A 12,231-nucleotide genomic window follows, 5' to 3' on the forward strand; every position below is an offset into this window, starting at 1 on the left:
AATCAATGTTTTGTCTGTTTAATAAGTTCTTCTAAATCTGATTTTCACAACAGTCTGTATTTATTATCAGTGCCATGTATTGTCTGCAGATATACTAATTCTCCTGGTTTGACATAGGAGACCACAGTAAAATCTGCACTTCATACCACAGAAATTGATTAAAATAATAAATGTGACAGAATCCAAGGACAGGGCAAGGACAAAGCAAAAAAAAAGAGCTTCTATTTATAATCTGTGGGGTTTAAAATACAATGTCTTCTCCTCTACAGCCTGAAGCTCCCTTCACTGTATGAACTTCATTTAAAAACAACAAATGTTAAATTAAGGTAGTCACTGTACCAAAAGGTTTAATTATTTAAAATTATTTATCGCTACTCCCCAGCTCCCATGTCATGTTTGTGTTAGAAAGTCGAAGAACAGCAGGCTAATTGTTAGGATAGGCATCAAACAATTAAAAAGCTCTGTAACATAACCTGAAGCACTTGTGTCTTCTTAATAAATATTAATGAAACCCAGCTTGTCGTTTACATTAGCCTGACACAAGGGGGTAAGAGACATCTATTAGCAAATCATCATAAAGCAGAAACTATACGGCCACAGCTTCTGTAGATGCATTTCACTTAAAGGTTTCACTTTGCACTGTTGGGGCACTATAATTACCTGACGGGATTGCTGGTCAAAGACACGCGCAGGGAGTCAAGGCAGCCAAAGAGCCTCTCGTCTGCTGCACCTGACTTTAGCTCATGCAGGAATTCCTGTGGTGAAATCTGGTGGCTGCTCTTCAGGCTGCCCTAAAAAGAAAAACGAAAAATGCCTGATTATAGTTTCCCAGCTGGTACAAATGGATCTCTCTCACAGTCATTTTCAACAGGATAAAGAATTACCACTGTTCTTTCAGGAGGAGACACACCCACTTCTATTATTTTTGTCCTGTAGGATATCAATATCTAGTTCCATAAACATTCCATACCAGGGCTACACAAGTAAACACAAAGGGACCAGCAGAACTTTCCACATTCAACAAGCCCTCACACCCAAAGAATGTTTTTACACTGCCCTTTTGTTTTGTCTTTTCATCCTCTTTATTCACAAGGTGGAGACACCTGTCTTAATCATAACCTTGGGAGCAAACGACAAATTATTTTCTGGATAATTTGAAACGTTAAACTGGAATATTCTGAATTTGATTACAACAATTTCTGCCGTGCTACCAAATGGAACAAACAGTTCATAATGGCGTAACATTTACCAAAATTATGCAACTAAAAAAATGTTTGTAATGTGTTACAAACTATAACATTTAAAATGCTATTCCATAAGAGTGTATCTGCTGGCACTGGACAAACACTGCTTTTGTATTTAGCTTAACGTAGTTCATTAAGGCGCCTAGAATGCTTCATTTATTAGAACACACTGTTTTGTTGTGTTCTATAATGTCAATGACAACAATATAAAGGTGAAATAATAAAGATTTCTGATATATACTCATTAAATACAATGCAAACCGTTTAGAAAACATACTAACATGCAATTTTATAACATGGAAATTCTCTACATGTCTAATGATCTGCATTCACATGAGTGTTATCCCTGCAAATGGACTTTTAGAATGCATCTGCTGCTGCAGGCATAACTTGGAAAAAAACAAAATTGAATATAACAATTGTTAAGCATATAAAAATGTTTGAAATATTTTAATATAATTTCTTACCTTCACCAACCTAGGCATTTAGTCTCTTTTTTTTTATTCGTCTCAACATTCTAACTTCTACCTGTGATGCAATTAATAAAGATCACATTATGTGGAATTACCGAATGTTTTGGTTCCTTAGGTCCGTTTTTTCTTTCTAACTTTTATTAAGAGCCTTTAAGGAAGTATAGTGCATATAAAATCATAAGGGGAGAATTATAAGCAAACAAAACATTGTGCGAGGACTCTAGTTTGATCAAAATCTAATGAATATACATGCTTAATGTTTGATTTTGCTGTTGTAAAAGCTAAAGTTTTCCTAGAGGCTGTCTATGTGCACACTCATTATCATTATTCTATTCATATCCCCATGTTGGTGAGACAGACTGCATGCTTTAATGAGTAAACTCGTTCTGCACGATCCATACACTGCTTTGAGAATTAGTTTATCTAAATATGTAATTTAGGGGATGAAAAATGTTTTAAAAATGGCTTTTTAAAGAAATGTGTTGTCTAGAAATTTTCTTTCTTTTTCCAATGAAGAGAAACACAAAAACCTAGCACACTATTACAGCTGCTACATGTAAAAACAAAAAAATCTAAAAAAATTTTCTACTAGCTCCTTCCACATTGTGATGGTGTAAAACCTTAGGGCAAAGTAAAAATATCAAGGTGGAAGAACAAATGCAAGATGTTGTTAGAGAGATTTCTTGGGGTATCACATTTAATGAAAAACCCAAGCCAACAACAGATTTCCTCACCACTAAAAATTCTCTACTGGAATACGGGTAGTAAGCAAGAAGAAAACACTCTCCCCACAGCACATTGGACTCTAATATGCTTATAGTTAGGATCTTTCATGGATTTGACAATTTATTTGGAACATCCATTCACTCTAGTGGAATGTGGTGGAAATATAGAAGTAGAAAATTAAATCTCATCACTATTTTTTTTTTTAGAAAACTTAAGTCTCTACATTGGCTGCCTATAAAGTTAGATATTTCAGAAAGGATCTTGTTATAAGTTTTAAGGCTTTTAAAGCTCTGGGTACCCACTCCACCTGGTAACTTCTTGACTAGCAAGCATCAACTCTAATTCTGCTTCTCTCCACTGAGCTAACTTGGCTGACTGACAAAAAAAACCACATGGCTACCACACTTCTTGTCTAAACCTTGGGACTTTTTCCTGAAAGAAAATACGTAGAGAGCAAGCTCGTACTTAAAGACAGAATTCTGACTTGCCACCAGCTACCTACCACCATACACCCGTTTGATCACCAGGGTAATAAGGTTGGACTTTCATTGACACACCTGAATCTAGCATTATTCAGCAGTAGTCGCTATGCCGGGAGCATAGAAGATTCTCCCCTTTTCGTGTGACTTGCACCAATTAAGCAGTCACCAATTCGATTTGTCCCAGTTCATTACTAACCCGGACACCTCACTTGTGAGAAGTGACTGTCAGAACAAGGTACCAGCATGAGCTTTCTCTCTCTCCTCGATACTCCAAGCACGAAACCCCTTTGTTATGGAATGCCCTTCCTCTGACTCTTCAAGAGAAAGTCTTTGACTATCTTCAAATCCAAACTCAAAGCTCACCTTTTTCTAGGGTCTGTTTTTGATGGCCCTACATAACAACCTAAGTGTTTTTCTCTATTTTTTTCCTTTTACTTGTTATGGTCTTTTTTTAACACGATATACAGCATCCTCGGGCTGGGAAAAACAGCTATATAAATTAAAAGTGCTTATTATTATTATACCACAAAAGTTACATAAAGCCAGAGAGACATTGTTATAGCACTCCTCATGCTGAGTTTAGGTGACACACCCCCTGAGTACTAGATGTGAATAGTCCCCACACAGAGGACCCAAACTTCATAGGTATCTTTCTTGCTACCATGCTCCTGGTATGAATCTGTTGGTGGACTGGGCCGTTGATCCAGGCACCATTCACCAGCCATTTCTAACCTGATAAGAAGCACTAATGTGTGATGAAGACACTAGCAATCAAGAAATACCACTGGCGAACACACAGGGCAACATACCTTATCTGTCTTACCCATCAAGAGCAGTCTTATTGCACTCCCTATAATGCAGTGTACTGTAAATACTGTAAGCACCCTTCAAACCCCATGACAAATTGCGGGTGATTCAAAGTTCAATAGCAAAATTCTGGAATATCTATTTAGTCTAGAACTAGTATGTGAAATGGTTTCTGCTTTAAATAGTAAAAAGATTTAATTGGAAATCTAGGCAAAATGTGGCTTGGTGTTTAAAGCTGCTCCCTCACAGCTCTTGGGTACTGGGTCCTTATTCCTGACTGTGGCACCTTTTGTGTAGACTACATGTTAACACAGGTTTAGCCACGGTGCCCCAGTTTCCTCCCACCTTCAAAGGCATGCTTTGGTTAATTGGTGCCTCTGAATTGTTTCTTTGTTGTTGTGTTGGTATTCACTCTATGAACTGATACCCTATAAAATATTTGCTCCTGTACTTTTGGAATAGGCTCCCAGTTCACACTATTCTCTAACCAATAATAAGCAACTTTCTGATAATGATTGTATTATTTCAAAACTGTTGTGCTTACTTGATTACCCCAGTTTTATAAGTTACTTATAGAACAAGAGTTTCACCACCATTGGCACTAGAGACCAGGACATCTTGACAGTATTGATGAAAACCAGTCCTATGTCATACATTGTCACATGCAATATTGCCCATGATTTCATGGATCAAAAAACAATTTTTTTTTAAAGGAAATTATCAGCCTCCACAAGATCAGACCAATTACACAAAGAAACCCATGTGGCATCTTTTAATCCAAGTTCTGTAAACAAGCTGACCATAGCATCAAAACCATAGCATCAAACAGACAGTGAACAACCAACACCCGAAACATTGTTTCTTTTCCTCTCTTTTCAGCATGGAATAAACCTTTGCTTGTTCCTTTGCAACAATATATTAGTATGTAAGGGTTTTAACGTTGCTTTGCTTCCTATGATTCATAGCTGGTTTCTGAGCTTTCATCTTTCAGAGACTAAAAGCTCTGCTTTAATTAAGCATCAATTAAGCTGTTTATTTTTGTTCCTAAAACACTAAAAGCCATTTAACTAAGAAACCGGATCAATTATTGTTTTCTTAAAATTGTTTCAGTAGACAGCAATTACATGCTTAATCTTTTCCACTGACTACTTTCTGAATGTTATGCTTTAATTGAACTTGTAGAAGCCTTTACTGCATACAGGGACAATCTGTGCTCAGAGTTTCAACTGATTGTATGTATATACATTGCTCTCATGCTTACAGAGGTGCTGGGTTTCTGCAAAATATAAAAACTTCTTAAATATTTAACACTATAAATATACTTTTTTTCTTTCTTTAAAATGTACCATTTTGCTACATTTTTGAAAAAGTAATAAAAATTGGCAAAACCGCAGTTTCATTTAAGCTCATTTGGCAAAAACCTCCGTCAAAAAAGAACAGAGACACATGAATCAAAGGGCACAAGTGAAACCTACAGTATGTGGAAGTGAATAGGGGGTACTTTCTGGGAGTTCGGAACACTATCAGCCATGCTGATGAAGCCAGTACTCTGCCTTATTTTAATAAATGGCTGGATGAGATCCTTATAACAAGAAAGAAGAATAAAAAGACCTAAGATTATTTATGCATTGATGTTTTATGCACAGGAACTTGAATTTGTAAAATTACCCACAAATACACCATCATATTTGTACTGATATGAATAGCATTGAAGCAATAAAGCTAAATAAGGAATATATCTTCACTGCTTCAAAAGAGAAACACAAAAAGACAAATCGCCCAATAAGATAAGCAGAGAAAGGGGAACGAGCAAGATGAAACGCACATATAGACAAAAGTAAAACATCAAAAGTAGAGTGCACATCTGCACACATTGTAATATTGATTTTGGAAATCAATTAGCCTATTAAGGGCTTTCTAAATGAATGAAGATCAACTCATTTTGAAGGCCATAAAGTGAGACTTTTCTTAAATTCACATTTAATACTTCAAAAAAGAAAAACCCTTTCTGACAAACAACTAATGGATTGAGCAATAAATTTCAAATTTATTTTCTCTACAAAATGTGAAGAATGAAGTAAGCAAGAAAGGGAAAAGCAAAACCTTTATTTACTGTAACTGTTGCGTTTTGTATAACAGTTTGTTAAATTTCATCTTGCATTTCCTGGAACAATTTAGTGATTTGATTATTTGAAGTTACTGAAAAACAAGAGAATGCAACCAAATACTTAGGGAGTACCCAAAGTCTGCTACAAATCAAACAGAAAAGTAACAGACTTGCCTGGATTTGAAGTTTATAATATAAAATATGTTTAATGTATATTTAGAACTTTATCATAATAAAAAAATGTGGAAAACAAGCGAAAGTATATATATATATTATGTATGTGAACCAATCTGTCGTGATACAAATGGTTGATTACTCAGGGATTACAAAAGACATTAATCAAAACATGGTTAAAATACATGGACTGTAACACTCGCTATTGTAATGCATCTCTTGTAATACAAGGGACCCCTTGTATTACTTTTGTTGAATTTATCTTCATCAAACACTTGTTTTGAATTATCTATAGAGTTAATTTCAGATAAAATGCTCCAGATGCAGGCTGGACAACAATGGTCAAAGTGACAATTGTCTTTCTGCTGTAAAGCTGCTAGGAGTATTCAGAGCATCACAAACTGTTATACACAGCATTTTAAGTTGAGTTGTCAGAGCTGGTGATTGTTCAAAATGTCATTAAGTGGTTAACCCATTAGTGCTTTCCTGCACTAATGTGTGCATACTGTACTAGATACAATTTCATTAAATGCAATGTTTACACATAAAAAGTACACAGTGGATTACAGTATTACAAAAAGATACTGTTTCACAACACTGTGCAACATTAACAGAATTATCATTTGTTTAATTATATACAGCATATAGAACTATTAGTAATTGTGTATAAATAGTCATTAGAATTAATGCAGTGTTTATTTTTGCCATGAGCTAAATTAAAAAGCAGGTGTTGCTTAGTGATGGGTTTATTTGATTGGAAGTTTCATTTTCCTTTGCACTGCAAAGAAACATTATATATACATTCTAATATTATTATAATCATAAGGTAAATTATTATATATAAATGACAAATTAAGAACACTTGTGATCATTGCTCACAGAGGAAGTAAAAAAGAACCAGAGGAGTTAAAAAATAAAACTATATGAATAAAAATGTTGAATGAAAACAACTCCTAAAAAAAACGCCAAAAAAAGCATATTATAAATTAAAAACACTCTTTCAGAGATATTGCAGTATTGTGGCAAAAGTGTGGTTTATGCACCTTTTAACTGGTGCTCAGTGAATCTTTAAAGGACTAGGGAAAACCTGGATTGGCAGAGCGCAGACGTTAAGTGAATGGACTTTAGTACTTCTTGAACTGGACTATTTTTATACATTCCTATTCTGTATTTCTGTACTGTTCACTTAAAAACAACAACGAAACTTCTAGGGGAAAGGTATTATCACAATGTTTACTATATTGCAGCGATTCCTCCCTAATTCCCCTTGCGAATACAGTAGCTATAACGATATCTATTGTCCATCAACAAAAAACAAAGGGGCAATTTACATGATAAAAGTCTCACAGCTTTCTGCCAACAACTGGCACCAGTGTGGAGCAGGGGCAGGGAAATGAACGCCAATGAATATAATGGATATTCCTGTGACCCATGTTTATTTTAAGTTTGTTTTTTTTTTTAATCTAAAGAGGAACTTATATAAATCATCTATTAAATATTAACATTCACAAAAAATTCTTGGGGTACTACCTTCCTCTCTTGAAAGTCACATGTAAAATGAAATTTTTTGTCAATCTGAGAAAATTAGATAACATTTCACTTTTGTGTGATACAAATCAAACAAAAGACGACTTGAGGGTAACTGTGGCTGTGTCCTGGTGCAATGAGTTAAAAATTAAAACTCATACTGTACCATAGTACTTTTACTCTCCTAATTTGGACCTTTTTCCCCTACATATTTAGTGCCAAGCTATAGCTGGGATGAACCCAGTTCTCTCTGGTCTACCTTGCAGCCAGACCCAAGAAGACAAGAGTGCACAGTCTGCTTTAAATACTACTTGTAAAGACAGAATTCAGTACAATGCTACTTCCTTGTAGAGTTAAATTACTCAAAGCTTAAATTGTTTCATTTTACTATTTGTTGCATTTTAAATGAACCTTCAGCTTTTAGAAGACGGAGAAGGATTTGTACCAGTTTGTTTCAGTTGCAGAGCTTCGCTCATTCTGGTGTGTTGCACAAAATGTAACCAATTGGACCTCTGAAGAAGCAAAATAAATGCTTACTGTGGGATGTCTGATCCACTGTTGCTTGCAGCTGTGTCTATTAATCATAAATTGATCACATGCATTAGGAGAGGCCACTCAAAATTCTTAGAACAGAAGTTGATGGAAACAACATACATGATTATTAGGTATTTCTGAAGACTGAGTATAGAAGTAAACCAAGAGTATAAATAAGCAAGCAGATCGATTGAAGGTCTCAGTTAGAACAGGTTATGTAGAGATTAGCAGGAATAAAGATCAGCACACAAACTAATCCCCCAGGATCAAGGTTCCAAACCACTGTTATAGGTTAGTAAATGTGTCCTATAAGATCTTCTTAAGTACAATCTGTGATGTTTCATACAAAGAGCAAAATACGTGCTAATAAAAATTAATATATTATCATCAATCAATCTGCTGTATTCATGCAAATATTGTTCAGATTACTAATTAACCCTGATCTTGTGTAATAAGGATTCTTGTACTGAATTGCATTATTATTTTAATTCAGTGTAGGTAAGTACTATCAAACATTCCGCCTTATGCTACAGAAGAAACATCCTCAGGTAAGAAATCAATATGCAGCTTACATAGACTATCTTCACAGATTTTCTAAAGGCTTTTTGTGTTTCTCACAGAACCTGTTAATTTACATTTATGCCACACAAAACATCAGAATAAATGTTTGTACAATACTTCAAATTAAGACAAGCAGTATACAATTATAAATATTATGTAACTCTGGAAAAAAGTAATTACAACCAAATAACCCCAACAAATTTCCTGAAACACTAAAGCATGGACAAAGATGCCCAGTGAGAAACAGTAACTGGCTTTTAGTCTCTGTTTCTATAGTAACAGAAATAAACACTTCATACTTATGCTACAGATCGAAAATTTTCTGTAAGCCTGTTGACTGAAATTAAACACAAACCGAAACAGGCTTAAAGAAGAATCATTACATGTTTTAAAAAACAAAAATTAAATTAAAATAGCTTAAGTAATTCACACTTTAAATCTATATGCATATTAATTTAATATGGATACATTATACTGTTTCAATAGCATGCACACAAGTTGTTTTCAATTTTTGTGCCTTTACATTATTATTACATTATGTTTACAATAATGTGCAGATCTATAGTCAAAGTACCCACTTCTTTCTGATACTTTTTAAAAAAATAGGAAAAAATAGACAACACTTTTCGAAACAATGAACTTCTACATTCTAATCCTTTTGGTGGAAATATAATTAAGAGATGGTTTTGATGACAGGACCACAAGAGGGTTTTTAATATTTTAACAGTGTATAATAAATCACTGTCTTGAGGAAAATGCTTAATATTACTTTTCATGCTTTGACTGAATTTTATTATGTGAAATTAAAGTATTATTCTGTAATCAATTTTCAATAAAATACTGCCATTTGGAGAAAGACAGAAATTTGAACCATTCATGGGTTCAATACAGTTGAGACATTGCACTTTAAAAAAACTGAATATCTAACAAGAACAACCAAAACAGGAAAAAAAACAATTAACGGTGACACAAAAGTTAATATAAGCACTAATAATGTACTATCTTAAGACCTTTTTTTTAAATTATCCAACTAGCTAAAACAGTCTAGCTATGTACTGTACCTTTGTCTCCTTTAGTCAAGCTTAAACAGGTTACATAACCTGAATGAAAAAAAAATTCACTAAAAATAGGAAAATAATGTTTATGTACTTAAAGCACAAAGCTGAAGATTTTTTCTGAAAATGGGAAACAATAACTGTAAAACACTTCGTGAAGCTAAAAAAATACTCAATTTACAGTCTACATTTAAATTTACATAATACTTTGTTTCACTTAATCACACCCATGTATGAGTCAAGGGCAGAGTGTGCTCCTGATAAACAATAAAGGCATGACATAACTGCATCTAAATTACCTCTATGATGTCAGTAACCCAAGAGTAAAAGAACAACGCTTTTGCTTTAAAGGGTTAATACTATATCAGTTAACTAAGAAACATTAAACTAAAACCCAGGATCATTTCCAGTTTATCTCTCAGAGCCACACTGCTTTCAATAATCCAACTAACATTTATATAATAAACCTATAAATACATGCAATATGTAAGACTTTCTGAATTTCTTAAACCACAGCAGGACAATCAGTCTAAGAAGCTGAACACAAGATTAAAAATGAAAGGAGGCCACTCAGTCCATCTAACACATTTGGTTTGCTAGCAGCTAACTGACCTGACATTCCTGACCAGCCATTTCTTGAAGGACTCCAGGGTAGTGGTTTCAATAACTTGGCTTGACAGCTAATTTCAGACTCCCACAACTTCTACCGTAAAATTGTACCTCCTATTCTTTTTAATTATGTATATCCTAACTATGTTTACTTCTATTGCTTTCCCTTTTAGTCCAGAAGATGAAAAAACACAAACACCTTTTTACACAAGTCATTGCTTCAAACTTATCTTACATTTACAGTATAATGTATGTTTTTGTAGTTGCATTCTGTGCTCTGCACTTCCCCAAGTTAAAAGTAACATGCCAAGGAATTTGACAAGTCTTAAAGTCTATCTTACACTTTTTGAATAACTCTGCAGCTTCTACAGTATTTGTTTATCACCCTAGATTGATATAATCTACAAAATTTCATTAGTTTACTAACTATACTACAGCCAGAATTTTCTAAATATAATATAAATTAGGAGGTACAGATCCCTGTGGTACTCCACTAATTACAGCATCCTAATTGGAGCATTCACCCCTTATCTATGCTCTGTTTTCCATCTACTAAACAGTTTTCAATCGAAACAAACAGATTCCATTGAATCACTTAAGTGACTTTCTTTCATAAGCACTAAATCACCTCATTAGTAAAAGAGTTGATTGGGAACAGGTGATGAGGTAATTTAGTTTTAAGTAAAAAAATAAGATACAATAGAAAAGGACCACATTATCCCACTTATCAAGAGAACAATGCCTTCATAAAGATCAGACTAAATCTCTTCAGGTGGATTTATATTCAGTGCTGACTTGAGTTTTCAAGTTGTGAAAAAATATTAAATAAAAAAATATGGATACAGCATTTCATAACAGAATTATATAGGAGGAGACTGTTCTTGCGAGGTACAATATATACTTATATGCAAGACTAGCAAACTAGGCCACAACAAAAACTTGATTATGTCCATTTAACTGGCTAAAGTGACACTCAAAAATAAGAAACCTAAAGATTATCCTGTTGAAACAATATCAGAGTAGGATCATACTCAAGTGCCATGTTTAGAACTAATTTCTCATCTGTATAGCAAATCTTGCACACAAGCAGGCAATCATGTTGCCAAGGAAACATGTTGCCAAGGTGCCTCATCACAAAAGGAAATTTCTCTCAGGCCTTTATTGGCCTGCTGTTTAATGTGAGTCATTCAAGTACCAAGATCAAACTTACACTACCTTCTTTTAGCCAATTATGGTGAAAAAACTGCCTATTTTGGCTGTGCATCATGAATTCAGAACACAGTATCCCAAACTTAGCTGCAGTATTATGACATCTCTGTTATCACTTTGGAGCCATCTGGCTGTCAGTGTCAGGAATACAATTATTCCTCGGAACATGGAAATCAATCCAGTTATAAACAAATTGTACTAGGCCATACAAAATTCTGTTCTCCAATAAGGACGCAGAAAAAAAACAAAGGAGGCCTGAGTAAAAAACATTTTGATTTCCATCTAAATCACATCCACTGACTTTACCCTTAAGACAGTGAGATGTGAGGTGCTCATCTTGAAAATTTTACTGATTTTTAATTGATGACATGCAACAACAGCAATACAGAATGTTTTTTTTCTTGTTTTAATGGTGCTGCTGTTTTTTATGGAATGAAATGAACTGTCCTTGTCAATGTCACAGAGTTTTAAAAACCTAAATCAAATTCCCTTATAGTAATCTTTGTTCAGGACTTAATTCAGCTCCGATTTCATGGCTTAGCCATTTTGTTCAAATCACTATTTTTTTTTAACCTGGCTGCCATGTTTTTCAGACCAGGCATAAAAGGGAGTACTGACAATCAAGATGACCTTCATGTATCTTGCTTTTACATTGTACAAACATTAGATGCTTGGGATGTGACCTTTGCTCATGGTAAGGATTCTAAGATACCTAAACAAAAA

General features: G+C 34.3%; 1 protein-coding gene across 2 annotated transcripts in view; it reads right to left on the reverse strand.

The window, feature by feature from the left end:
• diaph3 (diaphanous related formin 3) overlaps positions 1-12,231 on the reverse strand; it is a 458,904-nt gene that overhangs the window by 328,626 nt on the left and 118,047 nt on the right. For both annotated transcript variants that reach the window (XM_088913166.1, XM_088913165.1), the window contains one exon: positions 661-791. In XM_088913166.1, the coding sequence (XP_088769292.1) occupies positions 661-791 (131 nt within the window). The remainder of the gene's footprint in view (positions 1-660; positions 792-12,231) is intronic.

This window comes from Atractosteus spatula, chromosome 4 (assembly GCF_055471065.1).
Source record: "Atractosteus spatula isolate fAtrSpa1 chromosome 4, fAtrSpa1.hap1, whole genome shotgun sequence".
In the NCBI taxonomy this organism is placed as follows: domain Eukaryota; kingdom Metazoa; phylum Chordata; class Actinopteri; order Semionotiformes; family Lepisosteidae; genus Atractosteus; species Atractosteus spatula.